Here is a 25131-nt window from a genome sequence, read left to right on the forward strand (position 1 = left end):
TCAATTACAGCATCTATTGAGGGAGAAGAGAAAGGGGAAACTTTGCCTGGGGTCGCTCTCTTTTGACTACCCGTCAGCCCCCACCACCACCACCAGCAGCTTATTATCGGAGTGGAATAAAAACCTCTGGCCTGACTCTGAGGATGTCATCATTAAAGCAGGCTTTGAGGGATCCCATACATTTCAGACTAGCTATTTGATCCTCCTATCTGATCCGATCGGCTTTTGTGATCTATTATGAACGAGGAGAGAGCAGAGGCGCTATTAAGAAGTTTCTGCCTGCACAACAACCTGTGCACCCCCTCCACCCTTTTACAGGGGAATTTAATTGAGAGAGATGAAGAGAGAAGAAGCAGGAGTGTTGCTGCCGCTTGCAGTTTGGATGCTTCGCTCCCCTCCTGCGGGGTGTGTGATGACTCCGATCCGATGCTGTAGTTTGGGGGCACATGGAGGCAGGAGGAGGTATAATGATGAGGACGTAGGCTATGTGATCCGCCCGCTCTGAACTGTGCACTGTGGGAAAACAGAGGGAAATCAGTCATGTAGAGCTGCAATGTGTTTGTGTGCGTGTGTGGGCAGGTGGTGCTCAGCGCCGCCAGATGGACACTTGATCACTTGTCGCGCAATTCCCGATTAATCCATAACGGGAACCGATTGTATGAGCCCGTCTGATAAAGTTTTGGATTGTCCCTGTTTGTTAGATGTGCTTCATGGAGTTTCGAAAGGGAGGTGTTTTCTCAGAACAATGTGACTAAAATAGAAGCCTCTCTCTGCGCCCTATAGCCCTCCATAACAGTCTCTTACACATGAGTCACTGTCTGCGCTGCTCCACCTGAGGGTTTCATAAAGATGATTCTCCTCTGGGATAATACCAGCGTGCATCTATTTCCTCTTCCTGCAGCAGCGCTGATGTGAAACTGGAACTGCAGTTTGTGTGTTTCTCCAGCAGTTCTGGGACCGGAGCCTCACTGAAGTTTCTTGGCAGGTTGGCAGGTACCCGAGGCAGTTTATATTCACACAACTTCTATTCATAGACTGAAATAAATCTTTTTTGTTTTAAAAGTCATTTTGAAAATGGAGAACATGATTGAACGTAATGGCTTTGCCGTGCAGAAAAAGCTCAGGTAAATCCTCTCTGGAGAAATCTTTGCTCTCGTTTTCCCTCTTGTCAGCCTGGAAACATTTAGGCTGCAGTTTTTAAACTCTTGAACCTGTGACGTCACCGACAAGCAGCTCGTCTCGTATCATGTTTCCGCGTGTCCTTCTGACCGCTGTATCCTTATTACTGGCAGCGCAGTTCATTTAGTTAAAAGCTGAGAAGGTATAAAACAAACTTTAATGAGTCCGCTGGGGAAATTGCAGCACTGTGAAAGTTGAATCGGTTAAAAAGCTGTTGAAAAATCACCAAAGGATAAGGACTAAAAACCATATTATTACCTGGCTGTTAAGAAACATGCTGCTATAGATAATTACAGTTGTGCAATACATGCAGGCTCATGATCTGTCATCATTCAGACTGACTGGACTGTGACTGTTTATGTAGGAGACATTTCACTGGCTGCTGAACACAGTGAGTGAATAGTTCACAGTGACAGGTCACAGTGCAGCTTTGGCTCATTGATCAACAATAATTTTGGTTGATTCATCAACCCCGAGCCCCAGAAGTTAAGTCCCTTCGGTCTCCAGGTGTTGCAGCAGGTGGCAGGGAGCGTCCTGGCCGGGGAGGCAGCTGCCTGCAGCTCCGGATGAACTGGAACCGGGCCAGCTACAACTGGAGCACCATGGACACGGCTGTGGGTGTCTGTTGTTTTGCCCCAGTTGACTTCCACTATAAGTGGCAGATTCAGTAGCTCCCTCCGATACTCGAAAAGTGTCAAGTACCTTGAAGCAGTATGATTAAACACAGGTTTAATTAGGGATTTGGACCATGTCAACACAATATAATACTCCTTGTGTCTACAGCAGTTTATGTTCAGGCAATCAGTCTGTGTGAGTGAATGTAAAAGGAAATTAGAACTAAATTAAACTTAAAGGAACATTATGTAACTTTTTCACCATAAAATAACATCAGAATCATTGTTATGGTACAGCGTCTTGTAATATGTGAATGGTGTCGTAGTTAGCACCTACATCACGTCTGACAAACTGTTTTAGTTAGGTTAGAAAAAATTATAGATATTTGATTCACTGCGTCACAAAATGAAATACTGGCGTGTCCAGTAGGTTGGCATTTTGGTTTGATGATTAATCCTCACAGACGTCTGAGATATTCCAAGTTCATCGGAGCGACAAACTGCATTTTTCCAGAGACTCGATAATGAAGAGTTGCAAAACCAACATTAACTCGCTGCCATCGAGTATATGCTGTGTGGGTTAGGGTACAGAGGCCGTGACCTCGCTGCTGCGGCCATATTATTGTTGCATTATTCTATTTTACTGTCACGACGAGGTGCATTACCTGCAGAAGCTGACTGATTGTGAGCAGGTTTTAGTGATTTGGATGTCCTCTGGATTACCCCTAACTTCTCCTAGTGTTGAATACTTTATGATTTACTCTCGGACAAGAAGAAACTTAGAAGTCCTAAAGTTAGAGCTGAAACAACTTCTATTTTTAAGACTGTTTGCCTGTGGATGTTTTACGTTTACAGCCCAGTGTCTGTGAGGAGACCCATTTTGGTTGATGTTGTGCTTCATGGCTTTAAGGGGGCCTTGGCTTTGGTTGGTAATCCAGTCTTGGCTTAAGTGCAAGAAGAGAAAGGCCTTGAAGATTGTTTGTTCACTCAGAGGGGGCTTTCTGTTTCAGATACAAACACACAAAAGAAACACCATGTTTGGAGGGTAAATACAGTCCACTACACAGAAGTTGGAGTAGGACCAGAAATGACAGGTTTGTGGTGTCATTGCTGCAGCCTCTGGTGATTTGAAAACCAACTTCCTGCCTTGAACTGTGATCCAAATCAAACATCCCTGCTGTACATGCCCTGCAAAGTACAGTGTAGTACTGTAGTATAAAGGTGTGTGTGTTCTCCTGTCTCATGTGTTTCAGGGGTGTTTCCTGCATGGGCTCATATGTGGCTGTTCATTCAATCGCCAGTGTGTGTGTGTGTGTGTGTGTGAAAGCAACACTGGCTGTAGTAGATTCCCACCGTGTTTTGATTAAACATGATACCGAAGACTCAACACCACATTAAAGCTTCGCTCCGCAGCAGGGAGCGTCCTGTGTGGGTCCCTGTAAGAAAACACTGGATGTCTCATGACAGTGAGGGGCTTTCTGCTGTTTCTGTGTTTCTTGGCTCTTATTGGACAAAATATTAACATTAATATTAACACTGATACTAAAGGAGTAGTGGTACCAAACATTATAAATGTCCCGGACAGAACGGAAGCTTGTGGGTGTTTTTTATCAATACAGCAGCAAAAATATTTCAGTAGAGTAGAATATGTACTTTTTGTGACATTTGACAAGACAAACATGAGGCCAAAAGAAAACAGTGTCAGCCCATATAGTGAAATGAATGCATAAAGTTGATTTTTTTCAGACATTGGTTATGAAAATGTGCTGAAATGCAAATGTTCCATCCCTCCGAGCGTAAGCTTTTAATAATTTACGTATTACATTTTTAAATTATTCATGTAAATGTCATTACTTTGATGAAATACCCTAACATTTCCCACTACATAATGACATTAAAGCTGGCACTTGACCTTACGGTATGTGCCACACTATTACATAATTTAAGGAAGTCACAGTTGGAGTTTCTCTGTCCGACTAAAATCTTTGTAAAGTTGCAGCAGAGCTGGAAAGATTCTAGTAAACATCAAGTTGAGTTTGCAAGCGTGCAGCTCGGCTTGCTAGCGGACAAATGCTGATCGAACGTCTGACTCCCAGTGAGAAAGAAGCTGGTATTGTCTAAGAGGCCTGTCAGATTCGAAGCTCTAGTGTGAACAGAGAAACAGAGAGGAGTTATTTTATTTTCCTTTCTTTTTGATGATGCCATGTAAGAATGTGCAATTAACCCTAAAGTATGTCTGTGGCAGACAACACGATGGGGCAACAAGCTGATGAAATGTCAGAGGACATGGAGCTGAAGTCGGCAGTGGGATTTCAAAATATTGCGACAAAACAGCTTTTAGAAAAGACGTGTTGCTTCTGTTGTTAGTCGGCCTGTGAAACATTGTGAAGACAGTCACAGCATGTGTGACGAGTGTCTTTCTTGTAAACCACCACCAGGATACACAGCATCTCAAAGAAAAACCGGAGCAGGTCGATAGCGCAATGCACTTGTGTTCTGTAATGTTCTCACTTGATTAGGTGAAGACACACCCATACAAACCCCTCTAATACCACACAAAGCCCTTTATCCATGTTTTATGTGTCTTTCGTTCTGCATTCAATTATTTATTATTCCTCAACCGGCTGACATGTGATCATGCCAGCAAGACAGGATAAATATTAATGAGTGATTCTTACCAGCTCTGTAATCCATGACTAGCATCCTACACCTGAAGGCCTTTCCTTTACTTTGATGACTCTCTTTTAGAGCCCGACTGATACTCGTGTTTTGGGGGCTGATGGCGATACCGATGTTAGGGAGTAAAAAATTCTGGGATAAAAATATCGGCAAAAATAACCCCAGAAACACCGGTGCTGATGTGCACATCAAACTGGTCTTATAATAAATGATTCAACAGCAAATCAGCATTGTCGTGTTGGACTAAGACCCAATTAAAACACAACAGATAAATAAAACTTCTCCCTCTGCTAATAACCCCCTCAGGACTGTCTGCCACTGCCAGTCCACACCCAGTGTCTCCATCTCAAAACACCAGGTAACTGTGACAACGTCAGCGTGCATCATTATTTTAATGAGTGTGGCCAAAGTGTCACCCGGAGCTCCACATTTTTAATCACAGTACAGGTAGATGTCTATGATATAGTGAGAGAGACTTTCAGAGTTTAAAGTTAAAGTTGACGTTGGTATTCCCAGAAACAAAACAGTTATTTTTAAAGGTGCAGTCCGTAGTTTTGGAAGTGTTTTCTCTGTGTGTGCCTGATAATGACTCTTAGCATCATACTGTGTCACAGTCCTTATTCCCTCACAGTCGGGTGTAATATGAATCCCCCTCTGAACATATATGTGTTTGTATGCCGACATTACCTCTGTATGTGCGTCCCTGTGTGAGCGTGTGTGTGTTGGAGTGGGAACACCGAACGCTCCCATGTCCTCCTAAGTGCTCCTGAATGTCACATCCTATCTGCAGCCCGTCCCCGAGGCACAAATGGACACTCCATCCACTTGTCAGGTGATTAATCTCCGCTCCCCTCTCTCCCTCATCTCCTCTCCATCTCGTATTCACTGTGTGTGCACACAGCTTCGTCAGCCATTCAGTGGACCGTCACGCACACATACACACACTTAACCATACTCCATACACTGCCTCTCCCACTCTCCTCCCAGTGACGATCAATGAGGAAGACGGATGTATTATTCAGGACATTAATTTAGAGGTGGGGGGTGTTTTCTGGCAGGATTATTAGGGTCTCTCTGAAAAGATGATGAAGTCACACGCCAGGCAAAGGGAGAAAAAGTAGAGGGGAAGGGCAGCGGTTAACAGAAAGTGGACCAGACATGAAAAATCTGTGATTCCTCGTGTGAGGCGGAGGGAGCAGAAACACCTCTGGTGGCTCGGAGATGTTCTGGGAAGCTGTGTTACCGCGCTAATGGGCTTCTAGAGGCAGAACATGTCAGGGCTGATGCTTTAGTGCGACCGCCGGGCCCTCGCGCTACTGAATGCTGATTAGTGATGGGAGGGCCGAGGCCGGCTCACGGAGGATGAGACAGCAGTCGTGTGCGGATGGCATACCTATACACACTAACAATGCACGGACGGAGAGAGAGCCGTCGAGCAATACGGCAAACTCGTCACGTCTGCTTATCGCCGGATCTGCAGTGCTCTCGCTTCACCTCTTGTCCTCCAGGAAAGAAGAGGCATTGGATTGTAAAGTGCTGGGGTTATTTCTGTCAAGGGCCGACACTGAGCATTAACTGTCTCCTGTATAGCTGGCACCGCTGAAGAGCACAAGTTCACCTTTTTCCACAGCCCGATCTGAAACATTTAGCCAGGCAGTCCAGGCATGGAGAGGCGAAGTGCGTTTAATGAGACATGCCTTGCCCATCTCCATCTTGTAACTCCCAATTGAGGAGACAATGAAATTTCATTGGCCCGTACAGTGTAATCCCCGACTTCCTTAATGTAATTGGAAATCAAAGAGTCCCCTTCAGACTGTCCCTTTATTAGTCAAAGCAGCTGGATGGGGTTTTTTTTTGTATCAGTTATTGGTCTCTGACAGGCTCAGGATTTGGACCATTTATTGTGGGAAACCAATAAAGTTTCTTTATGATGGAGCCAGGTAGTCTTACATGTGTATCAGAGGCTGTAGCCTGTGGTTTTATCAGCATTGTAACACTTGTGTAGATACATTAACAGCTGCCCCAGGCCGGTTACTGGTGTAGTGGGATTAAATGGTGCTTGTGGGTCGAATCTGTCAGGCATTTCTTGTATTAATCATGACCATAATGTAAAAGTTGTGTCTCGACATTTGGTTTTACCATCTGTTCTGAGTGGTGAGATCACAAGTGGACAGCTTTAAGCCCGTCAGTTGACACCTGGCCACAAATACGTCACGACATGCGTCTCGAGCGGCCTCCTGTGATTGGATCTCACCTCTCCGCTCCACATGCAAATATACACCTACATCACTGGAACAAACCAACGCGTGTTTTTACACAAAGAAAGAAATATCTTCATGTAAAATATTTGCCGAATTAACAAGTAGGCCCAAATAGTGTTTACTGTGTTGCAGACAGCATCTCACCATGTTTGTTAAGTTTCTCCTAACACAACAAGTCTCAGAATTTAGCGTTTTTTAAAGGGAGTCTGGTGACTTTCTCCACTGGCGTCAAATATGTAGCCTTTTTTAGTTACAGTTTACTGTATTAGCATAAGTCACAATATCCTGAAGTGATTACCGTCAAATGTTTTCAGATTCCAGTAAAGACAGAGAGATTAAGACTCGCTGTGTCTTCTGCCAATTCTCCTCCACAGTTTTCCATTTCCCGCTCTTTCATCCCGCTGCGTCCTCTCCAGCTCCAGCTGTTATTCCGACCAGTTATTAACACAAAATTACAATCTATTTAGGAAGCATCACTGAGACTACCAGTGCTGTTTGCAGCTCATTTTCTACTAAATTAACTCGTGCTCAGAGCACCGCAAGTACAATTGAGGAAAAAGGGCTTCGGAAAATGTTTCTGTATTGTCTGTAAGTAAAAATGGTAATGATTGTGAGTTTGTTTCATCAGAACACACACGCAGACAGCAGTGTGGGGAGTTGATTAATTGGGGCACCATAAATTGAAATGTTGGTGGGTTTCTGTGAAAATAGCTGTTGTAGCGCTCTGATAGCCTTTGTTAGTCTCTTGGGCTGTGTTTAAATGGCACACAGAAAATGTCATGTGTATAAATCTATTAGCGCTCGCAGATAATGAAGCGACTGGAAAAATGGACAGAATGCAAGAGAAAGCTGCTGGATTTACAGCTTACATATGGAAATATTTAGATTCGCAGCCATTCACAGTTAGTAATTTTCATTCATTTTTATGCTGATCATCATCCTCGGACTTGATCCAGCTGACTACTCCTAACGCGTCTTTTATTGTTTGGTGAGAGTGTACCTTACGTACCTGAACATGGCACATCCTCCCCCTCTCAAGCTCCGCTCCCCAGTATGAGACGTGATGTACCTTTAATGTGTCATAGTGAATTGAGAACAGCAGGGTGGGAGGTAGGCTGCACACCAGGAGCCCACGAGGCACGCCAAGATCAAGCAGCAGAGAGACGACGAGACATTCCTCTGCATACATGAATATCATTCCAGCGAGAGAGGCAGGAGAACAAAGACCACTGAAGTTAATGACTTCTCTGTATCTTCAAGTGTGCTGCTGCGTTCTCTGTCCTCTAGTAGTCGCCAGGTTTAAAAACAAGAAAAACAAGGAGCTGTGGCAGGACTACCAGAGATAAGGGCTCTCACTGGCAGCATGTTTCTGTTTTTACTTGTTATGTTCCCTGTTGTGTTGTATTAAAGCGGCTTTAATCAGTGTTTTTATACCAATCCGAAGAACTGACCACTTGTGAAATTCATACGCAAAACAAATAGGGGGCAGCATTTCACCATTTAACCGCTAACTGTAGCTGTTGTTAGCTCAGTTAGCCGTACAGCTAGCATTCAGACTGGACTGGGGCTAGCTGGTTAGCATGCTAACTACAGTAGGTATCTCCAGAACACAATACATAGAAATCATAATGTCAAAACACCTCTCAAAGCATTGTTCTGGTTGCAGCAGACATTCGTCGTCAGTCAAAAAAGCTCTAAAAACTCACTACCTTTTTAGCACGTAACAGCAGTTACACAAAGTTAGCAAGTAGGGAGTGAACATAGTGCAGAATTTAAGCTGGCAGCAAAAGAGCTGAGTTTTTCTCTCAAGAATCGGTGAGGACTGACGCTGAGCTAAAAGTGAGTGAATTTTAGACTCACATTTGTCACGTGACCAGACACATGACTCCAAATGAATGCTAATGTTGCTACGTAGCTGATGGGGCGATTATTTCAGCACTAAGCACAGCTACTGAGCTAGCATTTCAACACCATTGATGCCATAAATGCATCATTTTTGTTGCTGGGTTCTCTTGTAACTCTTTAGAGGGTCCCAATCATCATATACTATGACGCTTGACTATAACTCAGCCTCGGCATGACAATGACACAATGATTGATCGACACAGATAAATCAGTGCTGAATTCAGATGCGTGGTGCATTATTTTTCTTTATTGGGTTTGGTAACAACGAGTGATGAATGCCTATTATGTCTGTATAATTATTATTTTAATTGTGGTGAAAACTGGGACAGTTTGGTACTGAATGTTGAAAAAGGATATGCAACTGTTTGCTAACGCGCTCATCATATCACATCAAAAGGTTATGATATGTGTATTTATTGTGTTGACAGTTGTAAGTTAGAAGGAACAATAAGTCGCGGTTGCTTTTGTGTTGCTAAATATCTTCAATCTCAATGTTAGGGAGTTATTTTGTATAGCTGTATCTTACTTGTTGTACTTACAGAGACAACATCTGAATTTGTTTCTTTCAGACAAAGGTGAGAATGTAAGCATGGACATAGACCTTCCAAGTGTATTTAGCTGTGTATACGTGTCAGTGGGTTTGTCTGTATCCAAAACTGCATTTTTCAATTGAAATGGAGAACTTGTTATCTTTTCTTTGTGATTATGATGATATACATTTCTTTCCTTTTGATTGTTGAATGGTGGTATTGTTTTCAATTACTAGAACATTTTCTTTTCCCAAACTCCATCGCAGTTTCTAGCAAATACTTTAATGTAATGTTGTGTTGTCTGTTTTTGACCAGCTAAGAACAAGAATATAAATCACAAACGAAATATTCCCTCAAATGCAAGTGACATGTCTTCTCGCTGTCTATTTTTCCTCTTCCTCCTACTTTCATATCAAGTTTTAAGGATTTTACTAACATAAACCTAAAAGACAAACTTGTCTCAAAGGGCTTTGCGATCTGTGAGGCGTATGACACACTCTATTCTTAGACCTGACCTGATCAGACCTGCAGCCCTTGCTGCATGTCATTCCACCTCTCTCTCATCCCTTTCCTGTCACTTGACAGCTGTCCTGTCCAATTAAGCCATGAAAAGGCAAAAATACTAATACTAATACTAATTCTAAATAATTTGAAAGGTTGCAGACATATATGAAGAATATGTATACGGGAAGCCCGGTGTTACAGCTTGTAAATTCTGCACTCGCTACGAACTAAATGCTAACATCAGCACGCAAACATTTCTGCTATGATGTGCTGATATTTAGCATGTATGTTCACCATGTAACATCTAGTGTGTAAGCATGCTAACACTATTACCATTATCACTATAACATTACTATTTAGTTTAGTAAGCACAAAGTACAACACAGCCTTTTGGTGATGTTATGAGGTTTTTTTCATGAAAGTATTCTAGTTAAAATTGTGAGCTGGCTCAGCAGGATTCATCCTCTGGGGTCCATCAATATTTGTGCAAAATTTCAACTTCAGAATTTCTCTATCTGCTGTGTGCTGGCTAATATTGAAGCTTCAATTAGTTAATATCCCAGCGGCCATCACAAAGTGACAAAACGTCGGCAGACACTGTACTGCTGGAGGACTGAGAAATGATCTGAGTAATGATGACACTCGAATCATAAATTAGATCAAATTAAAACTGTAATCTTTCTCAAAACGATTTGCAATAACATCGCTCTGCTCTTATTCTGCGCGTGCTCATCCTTTGCTCCATTGCTGTGGTCGAGGCGCCCTTGTGCAAGGCACTTGCAGCAGCTCCCACCGGTTTTTAAGGAGCTGATCAGTAACCAAGAACAGAGTGTGTGTGAATGCACCTCTTGATGTATGTGAGGCGTTTGTGAGGAAGAACACACGCACTCAGCAAACCTAAAAAAATAAAGGTCAAAAGAATAATCATCATCATTGCCACCGACATCACAGCACTTAAATATTTCCCGGCTCTCCTCTCTGCCTTTCTGCCAAACACCCAGAACAAGCTAATTAAATCTTCTGTCAGGCATGGAAGTCACTCTGCTTTCATCCTCCCTCCATTCACGTCAGTCACATCAGGGACATGCATAATGACACATGTTTTAGGGCTGTAATTCCCCGGTGCATGTTAGACATTTCCTTCCCGCCTGCCTGCATGCTAATCACTGAGCTGTTTTCCGACTGCGTTAGTGCTCCGTTCTTGTCCAACTCCTTGACTGCTAAATGTGTCGGGCAGGATGTGTGGCAGCTTTGTTGAAGCCGGAGAGTCAGTTTGAGAGGTTATGCAGATCAAACAGGCCCAGATTGTGGGAAACACTCTCACACATACACATACGCTCTCCCTCAGGGCTAACGTACTGTTGGGCTCTAAACTTAGCTGCCACTCGTACAGGAATGCTCACTTTCCCAGGAGTCTAGAGCAGAGCGAGAGGACAGTTTAGCACATTGATCAGCATGAAAAGGCTGACGTACAGGTACAGATAACCTCACTTCCTCACAACTGGAGAATCAAATGCTGGCTGCTTGAATACATTTATGCAGTCGTAGCTCAGCGGAAAAGTTGTGAATGGATCTGTCTTATGCGTGTGTGTGTGTGTGTGTGTGTGTGTGTGTGTGTGTGTAACAGTGCTTCTTCCCTCTGTTTTGCTCCTCTTGCTGGCAGCGTGTGTGTGATTAAGCTAAGATGTAATGAATAGGGACAGAGCCCTGTTGTTTGGCCAGGCAGTACTGTTTTCCAGCTGAGAGAGCCATTAACCTGTTAGGAGGATTGACTGTGAGATTACACAATCTGACTTGACCAAAACGCAGGCTTCTGGCTCTTCGGAGGGTTTTCAAATGTAGAAATGAATCTTTGTTCGTTGACAGGAAGGTAAACATGACACATTGGTTTGTGGCTACTGGGGTTGCAGCAGTATAGCCGCTTTAAGGTATACGGTGGTATGAAAATTGAAGGATATTGTTGAAAACCTGCCAGTCTGTTCACTCTGCACTTTCCTCAGAGCGCTCTGTCAGTGCTTATCAAACCCATTCTGCTTTCTTATTTGGCAAATTCCCAAATCAATGAAATTTCATACCACATTTTCACCGCTTTGCACTCTGGGAGATTGACACATAGCATCCACACACATACAAATGAGCTCACGTTAATAAGTCATTGATGCCCAAACCTTCTGTTTTCATTCTTTTCAGGATTTTGGTAAACGGATAATAACAATAAATGTGTAATAATGTATACTGGGATACTGTTTAATCATTATATTTTCTGTGAGGGTCGTCCTAATGTGAAATCTCATTGTGGCTTCCACAGACGAAGAAGTTGCTCCCCATCGTAAATGCACCTGAAAGAGTGTCAATGAGAGCGGTGTTGGTTCCACTTTCAGTAACTAAATGGAGTTAAAATGTAATTGTGTTTGTCTTCCTCAGACCAGTGCGGTGCTCTGCTCAGGAGGCTGCGCTCTTCTGGCCGTCAGCTCCCTGTTGGCCATCATCACCATCTTCCTGCCCAGCGGAGGATGTGAGAGGAGGATCTGCACCCTGGCTGGATACATGCAGATGGCTGCAGGTGAGTGCAGATGTGAATACAAACCTTGAAATAGCAGCAGACTCATGCTAGATCCATACAGAGATGGAGGACATCTTTGAATTTGTCCTCCATCTGTGTAAAATTCAAAATTTTGCCATCTTGCATTCTCCCTGTGCCTCTCAAGTAGAAAACATCCTTCACTTTTCAGGAGTCTTTCGCCATTAGAGCCACTCTGCATCAAGCACTGATAGTGCTGCCTATAACCAGAACTGTAAAAAAAAAAAAAAAAAAAAAGGAGCTGACTTTGTTGCCGATCAGTCACAAAAACAAGAAAAGACAAAAGAAACAACTCGAGGACAGCTGCTGCTAGGCAACCAGAGTCTGCACGGTACCTGTAGGGGTGAATCGGTGAAGGGAAGGCGAGGAAAGATTTAGAGCTCGCTGTAAAAAGACAATTATGCCTCCTTAACACAGGTCATTGGTTCAGGGCTCCATGTGACTTATCAGGCCGCTGCTTTCATTCAAACAGAGAAGCAGTCTCGTAAACAGAGCGCGGACGTGTCAGCACTTGCGCTTTAAAAGCCCATAATGCAGCACGGCTCATGTCACCGCTCAGTACTGGCCTTCACGCTCTTGCGTTGTGAATTCGACCATTTTGATGGCAGTCGTGTTTTCTGTTGTTATATGAGAGAATATGGTTCCTGTGTGCTTTAGATAGCAACTTATTGTCATACACACGTTACATTTACCACTGTGATACTGTAATAACCGACACTTTATTGTGCTCCTACTGCATATTTGCTCTTTTTAAGATAAAATAATGTGACATTATGTACCGGTAGTGCACATCTATTTTTGTCATTAGACAAAGTGACATAAAGCCTCTTTAACAAACTAGAATGGCACTTTAGTAGATTGCATACCTCCACCACGGCCCAACAGTCCCTTTTGTCCTCACTCATAGATAGCAGCCACCTTTTATGCTCATTTTCAGGTTCATACTTTTATTTTAGGTGTCAACTAGAAAATGTTTACATGCTTCAAAGTAAAAAAAACACTTTATTTTTCTCAGACTGTCACCCTCTGTCTGACGCTCCATTCTAGTGCCTGTCTCTTTAAGACCACCCTATTCTGAAAAGCCCAGTCTGCTCTGATTGGTCAACTCTCACGGGCCTGAGCAGACTCCGCCCACCGTGTTTCCACATCAGCTCTGCCAGTGTTTTTGTAACCACGGCCCTCCTGAGGGTGGTGACTGTGTAGCTGTGACATCACAAGCGTACGGCGCCCCGAGGATGCAGTTTCCCGGGATTGAGTGTTTTGATATCTGCTTTATAATAAAACAAGACATGGTAATCTCACTTTCCACAATACGGGACATCGGCCTGGTAATATTGTCATTTTTCATTAGCATAATGATGTTAGCCTTTAGCTCTCTACATCTCTGCCACTGTCTGCCTTTGCCGAAGCTCTTCCAACACCTCTGATGCCATTTTGAGTTAATAAGTCTGAAGTCACTTCATCTGCCCACTCTGTTCTTCAGGTTGACTGATCCACAAACCCTTAATCATTATTTTTTTCCCCCTCTCCCATTTATTTAGCGTCAGCAGCAATTACGTGCCCTCTATCCTCGAGAATATTGAGTAGCTAATTTGAATCCCTGCATGTGGCATTTAACGCAGCGCAATTAGAGGCTGAATTCATTGGGCAGGTTAAATCTTTACTGACGAATCTGGAACTTTCACAGGGCATGGTTAATGGTGTGTTTAAAGTGGCCCTTATTGCTTACAGCCAGACTCTCATACTTCTCTGTCTGACTCCAGGATCAGATCAATGTTGCTTGGGGAAGATGAGAAGGAGTCTGAGGCAAACTGCTGAACCCCTCGTGAATGTGTGCGTAATCCCATTCTGTGCAATAGAGCTGTGTGTCTTTCGCGGCGACAGACTTTGCGAAATGACAACGAGAAGTGAGGAAGCCGGGCCTTTGTTCCGTTTCCAGGTCGACTCTTGTCTTGATAGACGGAAATTTCACAGAGAGCCCACAAAGCCCCGAGGAGGGCAGATCAGAAGAGTGTTTGTTTTCCCAGCATTGCAAGTATGTGTGCTTGTGTGTGTGCTACCAAAGAAAGCTGATAAACTGAAACAAGTAGATTAAGAACAATGGGTTTCTTTGTGCTCCGCATATTATCAGCGTTGCTTTTGAGGGTGTGTGTTTTCTAGCAGATTGGAAGAAATGAACTGCTGACGAGATGCTGCTTGTCAACTTTCCCTTTGCCGATAGAAGTGATGCCTGTTTTGATCCCCCTGTTTTCTACAACGTCTCTGACAGGCAAAGTAGATGCAAGTGTGTGTGTGTGTGTGTGTGTGGGAGGGAGTGATTCTCCACTTATGAAGGCTGAAAGTCACGAAGAGAAAATTGAAAAGAGAATTTCGTCACATTTCTTTTGAGGCTCGGGATTAAACTAAAAAAAAAGGTTAGAAAATACAGTAATCAGAGGGTATGTGACGAGAGTAAAGGTGAGGGTTTAAATCACTCTGAAGCAGTGTTTGGAGAGATTCTTCCTCAATTTGCAGTATTGAGATTAAATTTCAAATGGGAAGGAGTGGACAGGTTTATTTTGATGGGCGATGAGAGTTTGTACAGGAAGGTCACAGTTTCACTCTGTTGAAAGTTTATTTGCAATTTTCAAGGTTGGATTGTGGAAAGGAAAAATGGTTTTCAGATATAAATTCAAAAATCTCATTTCTATTTCATTAGAGAAAAGAGTTCATTTCTGTTAAGCATGTTGGGAATCTGTGGTTTAGGTAAAAGCAAGTTATTTTTATAATGGCAGCTGCAGTGTCTCTGGGCTCGTTGGGTAGAGCGGACAGGAATTATAAAAGACCATAAAAGAGACAAGAATTACCTACCTAGCGTGCTATTAACTGTATGTTCAGTGATTGTCGGGGGGGGTTAATGTGTTTTTCTTGCGGGTAAACACACCGACCACATAGGCTGTCGCAGCTGCAGTGTCTCTGGGCTTGTTTGGAGGATGTGTTTACTGGCAAAAAAACACAAATTCAGACACTGTAACAAATCATTTTTTAACTTTATGATTTCTGATCTTTTCTCAATTGAATATCAAATGAACGAATGATACACAGACTCCAGGCTTCACCTCCCCACATACAAATGTTCCACCAATGCAAGTTCCCCCATGACATTATTTTGCAGCTTCACTGTCGCTGCCTCCTGGCCTTTGTGCTGCCCAAGGTGATTGTGATTGGGTGAAAGAAATATAAGCAAGCCAGAGCAGGTTGTTTTGTGGAGAAAGGTCTGGCAATTTGAGTCTGCAAAATCTGACCTCCACTGTCACCATTCAGCCCTAACAGACCCTTTTCACAGCAGACATTTTGACTTGTCAAAGAAGGAAAACCACAGGTGTGACCAATAACATTAACAAGGGCTCAGTTCTATTAAGTGTCGCAGTAAGTCAGGTCAGTTAGCTGCACACACAGTGGCAGCACTCTGGAGCTAGTTCATATTAACAGAACGCAGCCTTCATTAATGTTATAAACTCCCCCTTTTGCTTTTCCTGCGTTGACAAGCCAAAATGTCTGCTGTGAAAATGGTCTGTTAAAGGTATAGATGACAGCGCCTTGTCCAAATATGGTGACTGTCAATAACTGCAGAAGAAGAGGGGGATTTTTCCAGTATTTGAACCTTTTGACCTCATAACGCTCATAACCAAGCTGCAAGACAGCATCCGCCAGAGGCTGAATCATTGTCTCCTCTAAACTGTGCTCATACAGCACACCTGCAAGCGCCTGCTGTTTCCATTTACAGTAACATCTCCTGTACCGTATTATTACACAGCTAGAAGGTAGGAGGCACAACCCAGGGCTGTTTGTATGTTCTCTTGTAGAGGTAAAGCACGAAATGACCTTACATGTCAACCGTTCCATCATCTCTTGCCCTATAAACACACACTTGCACACACACAGCGGAGGGCTGGCTTGAACCAGGAAAAACCTTTTTCGAGATAAAGCTGCCCGGCTCTTCGGTCCCGTGGGTGAAGTCCAGAATTAGATGTGAACTTGCTAACCCACCACTGGCGAAGCTCAGCGCTCCATCCAGCGGTTCAGCTGCTGCACCGCCGAGCACTGCCGCCCATCAATGTTTTACGCCTTGAGAGAGAGGGAGGCAGAACATTTCTGTGTGCTAAGGCGGGGAGCTTTTTCTCCTGTCATGCATATTTCATCAGGCTGTTCTTCTTAGTGGTCAGGATCCATTGGATTGGACGGCTCTTTGGTCTGTTGGTGTGTGTGTGTGGTGCGAGCGAACAGAGGGAGCCATGCACATACAGACTCACACTCTTTGCATGGTTAAGAAATACATAGAAGCATCACTCAATCGAATTTAACACACGAAACAAACATTTTGTTTTGATTTTCAAGCTAACGTTCTTGCAGCAAGGTTTTCAGTAAATGTACTTAATGCTTCATTCTCGCTGGCCTCCCTTGTAATTTCAGTTGATTTTACTCACCCGCTGAAGGAAGCAGATGAACACTACGTTGGGGTTTCGTCGTGGTACAGTGCTCAGGCAGATTCTCGCAGTGCAGTTATCTGTTCAGGGCTGAAGACATGTCACACTCGGCTGAGTGTACAAGCACTCGCTGCACACGCGAGCTTAATCTCAGCTGTTTTCCTGCAGGGTTATAGCCATATTAACATATGGAGATAATTTACATTATGTGCTTACATAAAAATGTATTGGGGTTTTTATTTGCTGCAGTGATTGCTTGTTGTTTTCCGCTTTTATTGATTTGACTGCGTGTGAGTAGTACTCCTGTTTTCAAAAAAAAGAAATGTTAGCAGTGTGAAAATGGTTCTGTGGGAGCTGCTCGGGTTGAGGACTTGAAAGCGATACGCCTGAAGCTGTGTTTTTCTGCTCTTGAAAGAAATATGAACCAAAGGGGTTTTTTTGTTTTTTTTTTCTTACCTGTACAGTCGGAGATGTTTGTGTTGTTTGTGGTTTTTCGTTCTTCCATAGAGAGATAAAAGCGGAGAAATGGCGCTCAGCAGTAAATAGGGAACCACAACTGGAATCAGGCTTCACTCTGAGTGCCGGATTTAGCACTGTGGTGGTGGTTTTTTAAAATATTAAATGCGTATAAACCCAAATTGTCCACATGAGGGATCCTATAATTTAAGAAATACTTCATGTGCTGCAGCATGAAAATGTTCTTGTGGTTTTTCCAAAATGTCACTCTCCTTTTGAAATCTTTTAAGCTCAAGACATCCAGCGTTTCCCAAGCTGAAAGACAATACGTTAATTGGAGAAACTTCAAAACCATCATAGGCAGAAGTGCTTTGAAGAAAGCCTGGTGAATTGATGCAAACATCAACACATAGTGATTTCTATCTGTTATCCCCTCCCTTCTGTCTGCATCACCACGCTTTCCTTTTTTTCAAGGGACCTCTCTATGCCTCTTTCTTTCCTTCAAGCGTTTCTCCTCGCTTTGCCTGTTTGGTTTTACAAGCTGTCATCGGGAGCGCTGGAATTGGTAGCTTTCCACGTTCTGCCAATGCTGGTGTTGGTACCAGAACAGGAGGATCCTGCTCTCTGGGAGGTCCTTGAGCAGGCAGGACCGCCTCTTTATCCAGTTCTCTGTCATGATTGGATAAAGTGGGCAGGATTACCAGAACATTTCTTTTTTTCTTTTAGTGCATGAGCAGGGAGAGGAGAGACATGGGTTACTGACCAAATATATATATAAATAACTATTTAACACATTTTGAAACTGGTATTTTAAGGTAAAATAGTTGAATAATGTTGCTTTTAGTAAGTTTACTGTTTTGCAAAATTATTTCCAGCTGATTAACTATCCTACTACCCCTCAGGTTTATTTTGCGACCCTCAGATGTTCCTGACCTCACGTTGGCAACCACTGATTTAGATCAGTATTTGATATGTTATAGAGTGGCAGGTTAAATTGCTCATGGGCAATTGGGGAAACAACAGCCAAAAACATTAGTTAGATTATTCTTCTGATATCTGCACGTATCACAGTATTTCAGCCACAAGCCTGAATTTAAATGAAAACCGTGGCACTCTGGCTGCTCTCTGGCGCTGAATGAGCAAATTTTGCAGCCACAGCAGAATGAATGAAAACAACTCTGTGTGAAGGAATGTTATCATTCGCACAGCGGACCGTCTTTTGCCTGAAAAAGCTTTCTAATTTGCAGCTGAACTCCTTCCAACCCAGGCTGCACCCGGTGAATATTTCCCTTTGAAGATCCCCCCTGTGCAACCCCCTGAAACTGTACTCTCGTATCTGCCCCCCCATCAGACAGAGTCCTTCAGTGTTTTTACCCCGACCCTGGCTGCTTGGGAAAGGAGAGGCGGTGTGTGTTCCTTCACGTACATGCACACCCTCACATCCAGTTTCATTGTGCTGATGCCGAGGAAGCCCGGCCTGCTGTGTCAGCGTTCCCTTGGGCAAAGCTGCTATGCAGATGTCCTCCGAAGCATGGTGATGAAAATAGGAAGTTGCTTTGATCAAAGCACCTGCTGTGATATTTCAGCGCCGCTGTCGCCGCTGGAGCCCATATGGAAACCTCCGCCAGCTGTCAATCACGTCTCCGATACAGATGAATACATCTCCCGTATTGGGCTGGATTAGCGCGGCACGCTCTGTTAGCAGAATGTGTCCCTGCAACAATTAAATTACACTCTGCGAGTTTTCCTTTCATCAGAGGAAGGACGATCGGACCTACATTAGTATTCTGAGTCGTTTTCCTCAAAAAAGTGGGAGAACTTTTCTTAGAGAGCAAACATCACTGAACATTGTTTGATTATCCCTGCCATCTTTGAACTCCTTCCAGCTGCCTCCAGGCACAAAATGTAGCCATTCCTGTCCAGTTTACCATATTTCTGTGTGATGGGAGCAACTCCAGGTCAAGCGCCTTGCTCAAAGATTCCTGGCCAGCCGTTGTTTTGGAGCTTTTCATGTCTGCTCCGCCCTCCAGGCTGCTTTCCGCTCATTTAATATGCTGTGTGTCTGAGAGCAAACCCACGCTCCTTTCTCTGACCTGTCAGTCCTCCGTCTTCCATCCAATTTCTGCTTTCATCCTTTTAACTCCTCTGCTCTCACAGAGTGTTTCCTGTAGAGCACGTTTTTATCACAATCAGCTCCCCGGACCTCTTTTTTTGCTTGTTTTCTGTCGATCGCTGATATTTCATTCTGTTTCATCATGAGTCGGCTGGCTCCGAGGCTCTCGCGCGCGGGGTTGAACTTGCTCACCGATCTCGCGAAGAAATCAAGGACAGAAAAAAGTCTATTTAACTTCTACACACAAGCGCACGCTCTGTTTCATGTGTGTGTGCGTCGGAGGATAGGATGTGACCCAGTTTAGCTGCAGTGCGGTGCTGATGCTGTAACCTCTTCACCTGTGACTCACAGAGCGCTGACAATAGACATTAATCATAGACGTGCGTCTTGTCAGTCAGGAGTGTCTGCGTGTGTGTGTCGCTTGATGTGTAATCAGAGCTGCATTGTGCTGTTGTTGTTGACAGTAATGTGATTGGTCACATCTCACCACCGCCTCTTGCTCACACACAAACACAAACACACACACGAAGCAATCTGAACATTTTCCTGGGGTTTGCTCTGCAGTTTAACAAATCTCATTAATTAAACAGGGCAGGAGCAGATTTACACAGAAATGATTCATATTTACTGGAAAAACATTTGCGCAGCCACTTCACACGCACTCAACTCGACTCGACAAAGCATTTACAAACGAGTTTGATTCATTCATTAACGCGCGCGCTGCTTTATTACAGCATATCTCATCACTGCAAATGTTACCCCCAATAAACTTGTCCTAATGTCTACTTATGAATCAAAGCGTCTGTGTGTGTTTGTGTATGCTAAACTCACTCACTGGTCAAATCTGATGTCTACTGTAATTACGGGCACGGTGGCGCTCGGCTCCTCTCGCTCGCTGATACATCAGCCACAAAAAACCACAGTAATTGGTTGAACCAGTCAATTAGAGCCGGACTGTAATTAAGAGTGAACTTTCATCCTGTCCAATTCATCTATTTTCTTTTGATTTAGTTCTCCTATACACTTTGTGTTGAGGCGGCTGCCTGAGATCAACAGTTTTTTTTTTTAATCTATCTTTAATGTTGGCCTGAGCTTTGATATTTTCCTCCTCAAATGTGAAGAAGCAAGAATACCAGTCTCTTTAAGGAATCTTCCCTCTGATATTAATGTTTTCTACAATATTAATTAACCTCCCTTATCTTCTGGAAACCCTTTGATTATCTCGTCTTCCGCACGCACACACATGCGGGAACTGAAAGCATGTTGTCGCGCATTCCCGAGTCGAGTCACGCTCGCGAGCAGCAAATGACATGTTGACACGGGAGTGGAGGGAGATGAACGGAGGCAGAATGAAAGGGGGGGTGGGGGAATTGCTGCACTTTATTTTTTCACTGTCTCACGTTTGTTCTGGTGGACACGCTCGGTCCTTTTCCCTCCTGTCAGATGGAGGAGAACCGTCGCCGGGTCCAATACGTGTTTGTCTCTTTCTTATTCCTCTCCTGTCTCCTTTCTCTTCCGGCTCCTCCGTCATCCTGCCATGAACACCCCGGCAACGACGCACACATTCACACTCACACACACTTACACAGTCAAAGAACTAGCGGCTATGCATATTACATGAGTCCTCCACCTCTGAAGGCCTCTGTGCTTTTTACATTTTGTAACTTAAAGCAGAGATGATGAGGTGGAAGCGAGATCCTGCACTCAAGGGCCATTTCCTCACTTTCCTCGCTACTGCAGAAACCAGAAGCTGCTGTTTATGGGAAATCTGTGACTTAAAGATGTTGTCTGCAGCAGTTTAAAACATCGATAATGATTTTGTGTAATGATTATAAACAGCTGAGGCTTATGTAATTCAGGAAATCCAGTGCTTATGGATGTTCGGGTGTTTCTCTGTAATAAGACAACATTTCCGATATCACTTTCTCGCCTTACTTTAAGTTAGGCTACTCTGCATTTCTTCTCTTTGGCTTTATGATGTTACACATGTTGGTACCTTAAAGGTATTATATGCAGGGGTACAAAAGTACATGTATTCGTCTTAAACCGCCTCGGACGTCACGGTCCGTTTCATGCTTCCTGATTGATCAGCAACTGAAAACATGACAGATAGTAAGCACCCAGAGGGCTTTATTTTAAGGTGAAACAACATATTGATAACCCGTTAGCATTCAACCACTTCCTAGCTAACATTACCTTTTGTTTACATCCAGTGCGTTTCACGTCAGGCTGAAATAAACTACTCAGAGTGGCGGATCTGACAGGGACGGTCTGCCGCCCCTTTTTTCACAGTTGTATGTGAGTGGAAACATGTCGAACATGCTAACGAATATTAGACGCCTACAGCCAGACATCAATCACAGCAACAGGGCACATAAAAAAAGGACAGTCCAGCGACGTATCCCGCTGTTTTTAAGCAGCCCGTAGATGTGAAAGCAGACAGGGCTACAGACATTACAGAAGTAAAACGCATTTAAGTCATGTTTGCATGTGTTTATCATCTGTCCTTCATGAAAATATGACCTGTGTGAGAGTGTATATTCAGTGTTTACTGCTAAATGCACTACTAAGCAAGATGAAGCAGCTTTTACAAACTAATGCCCTTAAACTGTCAACTCATTTAAATCAGCGCTTAAAACACTGCTGTTTGCTGAGGCTCTCCAATAAGTTATATACATTACCTTTTTCATAGTCTGTAACAAGTTATTTGATTGCTTTTGTCTTTATTGTCTTTATAATACAATTTAAACATTTTTCTAATGTCTTTCTATGTCATTAAAAGCACTTTGAATTGCCTTGTGTCTGAATGGTGCTATAAACCTGCCTTGCCTACAGGCTGTACCAGCTGTCTCAAGTGGAACGAGGTGGACACTAAGGGCGCACTCACACTTGGCCCAGTTGCTCCGTGCTGTGATGAAGCATGATTGTCCTCCTCCCCAGTCCCCCGCCGGCTCACGCTCACCGCTCCGGCTGCAACCGGGCCTGAGCACGGTTATGTCTTGTACAGACGTCATCATGTCGTAGCACGGTCGCAGCACAACGGAGAAAGACGCCGATAACATGACTTGTCATAGACAGCCCTCTCACATTCCTGGATGTCTTGATTATGCAAGGCGCCGTAATATGCATGTTAATACTTCATGTCCACGTTGCAACCGTACCGTGCCGAAGCACACCTCTTCCAACCGTGCCAGGGCCAAGTGTACCGTGCTACAGAGCGCTCACACTAGTCAAACAAACTGGACTTTTTAGGTCAAACATGCTTGAGCACAGTATGGATTGCCTAATGTGAGTGCGCCCTAATAGACAGGGTCTGCTACTTTTTCCACTTCTACTGGACTCCGGGTACCAAACTGTGACTTCTGTGTGCTGATACACCCCTAATAGCATTTAACATTTCTGCAGCAAAATGTCAAAAAAACAACAAGACCTTTGTTATATATAATGTTGAGTTGCATTCTTACATTATCCCAAATGTTTCCAACTACGTTCAAACCCAGAGAAATATGTAAGTTAACTCAGGGCAACGTTTTATTTAGTGGAAAACTTACCATGAATTAAACTTGAATACATTAGCTCGAATGTTTCTGCCTGAGTCATGTACCAGCAATGGTTCAAGGTTTCATATTTGTCACATACACAGAGCATACAATACAATTTGCAGTGAAATGCAACGGTGGCTGTTGAAACAATGAAAACAACAACTCCCACGATCCCACGCTGCCTATGTCTTTTGTTTTGATTGAGCCGTAGCAGCTGAAACTAAATGATTTCTCACAAAACAATATTTGAAGTTAAACTGTATGCAGCAAACATTGTTGAAGGCTAATCTTTGTACTAAACAGTGCAGGTGTGTGTGACAGGGTGACACCTGTTTCTGCAACGGGGAACGAGAAGCATCTGTGCTAACACTCAGGTGTGTGCTCTGGTTGTTTGACTCGTCTTTACTCAATCTAAGTGGATCTGGAAGGGTGCTGGTTACAGTCACTTGCAGACGGCTCAGTTATGGTCACAGTAATACAACTTGTGTGCACTTGTGTGTGTGTGTGTGTGTCTGTGTGTGTGTGTGTCTGTGTGCATGCATCTCCTAGGAATTCCCACTAGCGCCTGTTTGATGAGAACAACAGCCAGGATGACTCATTGTTGTGTCTGTGGCTGTTGGATTGCAGCTGCTTTATTCCTCCACACTGGGCCCTCAGCCGTAAACACACACACACACACTCATCCAAGTGTGTGTGTGTGTGTGTGCATGTTTATCCATGCTTTCCTTTCAGTTTCATTTCTCTTATGTCGTTTTATCCTCTTCCCTCTCACACAGTGATTGATCCTCTGCTCTGTGGCTTCTCTTGAGTGCACAGTGATGAGTGAGAGCTCGTGCCGCGTTGTCATGTTTTTGTTTGTGCCATCTGTGTTGTTGGGGAATTAGTTTTTGTAGGCAATATGAAGGGCTGAGGCCGCCGGTACCTGTCACACACACACACACACCGTGATTGATTAGGCAATGCTGCTCAATTGCTATTGCTTTGCTTGTGTTTATGACTTCCTCATTTGCATGAGGAAAATGAATGTGTTAGCTCTGCTAAGTGGATTAAAAATGCCGCATCTGAGGTCTATGTGGAGGTGTGTACATGCATGTGTGCTGACCGGCCTATTCTTGGACATGAATGAAATTCAAATGAAAACGGAAAAATGTCAGCTCATAGTCCAGCTTATTTTACAGACACAGGTTTTGTTTTGTGACTTCTTCTTCTACTTATTACAGCCATGCGTGCTGTAGCCTGTATCTCCTGACAGAACTTTATTTCTGTAGCCTAGTTTATCCGTTTCAAACCAGTTCTCTCCAAATTAACTTGCTAATTTCCTGTTGCGACTCTGCGTTTGAGATCTGTCATGTTGCCGCACGTGCATCCCATCTAGCAGCGACGGATCACGGCTGGACCGGATGTGACTTCATTGCAAATACTGGCACAGCAACATCAGCATCGAATTAAAACAAACCACAGCAACACAGCGAGCAAACATCCATTAAGTATAAAAGCATTTCGTAAAGAGACCAAAGTGATTCCACTGCTATCGTCAGTGGACCAACTCGCTCTGTGTTTGAGACAAAAGGTTTCCCATCAGTCCTGTCGTCATGCTGATGATCTCCACCTCTGATCAACTGTAATACTGTACAGGATTATCTCTCACACTGTAGCATAGTTTAGTGTATGTTATATGCTATAGTATATTTTACAGATTTTCCAGGCATTTGCTTCAGTTCAAGGATCACTGCATTTTGGTGTTTTTTCTCATGCGGCACAGGTTTTTCTTAACTTTCTGGACGAAACTTTGACGAAATATGTTCAGATTCAGATCAGCATCAAAAGCGTGTCACTCTGCCCGCGCGCTCTTCGGCATGCTCACCGGATCGACCTGATATCTGCTCTCATCCAGCTGACTCTGAATGTACAGTCAGTGCCCAGCGGCCCTGCTGCTACTGATGTCCTTGTGAGAAAATATTCCCTCTGCTGCTCTCTCTGCCTCTCTCGACTGCAGACACTTGAAAGCTCAAACACGTCGCGCGCTGGTTCATCTGTGCAGACCAGCAACTGTAAAAAATAGTCCCTGCTAGTGCTAGACAGTATACTGTATTCATTTTCTGTCTGATTGTGTGTGCATTTAATCAGGGCTGTAAACAGAACTACCAACACCTTGTTACTGTAGGACTTTTGGTTTCTTTTCTTCTTTTTCTCATTATTTTTTGCCAAGTAAGATGAGAAGACAGGTGCCACTCTCATGAAAACCAGCAGTTAGCTAACTTAGCATGAAGTCTGGTAACAGGGGAAACGGCTAGTCTGTCT

The 25131-nt window shown here is 43.7% G+C and overlaps 1 protein-coding gene across 1 annotated transcript in view; it reads left to right on the forward strand.

The window, feature by feature from the left end:
- lhfpl7 (LHFPL tetraspan subfamily member 7) overlaps nt 1–25131 on the forward strand; it is a 101135-nt gene that overhangs the window by 14635 nt on the left and 61369 nt on the right. The window contains exon 2 of the mRNA XM_084373155.1: nt 12097–12235. Within this exon, the coding sequence (XP_084229281.1) occupies nt 12097–12235 (139 nt within the window). The remainder of the gene's footprint in view (nt 1–12096; nt 12236–25131) is intronic.

Source organism: Pagrus pagrus (assembly GCF_965226575.1).
Source record: "Pagrus pagrus genome assembly, chromosome: 14".
Taxonomy (NCBI): domain Eukaryota; kingdom Metazoa; phylum Chordata; class Actinopteri; order Spariformes; family Sparidae; genus Pagrus; species Pagrus pagrus.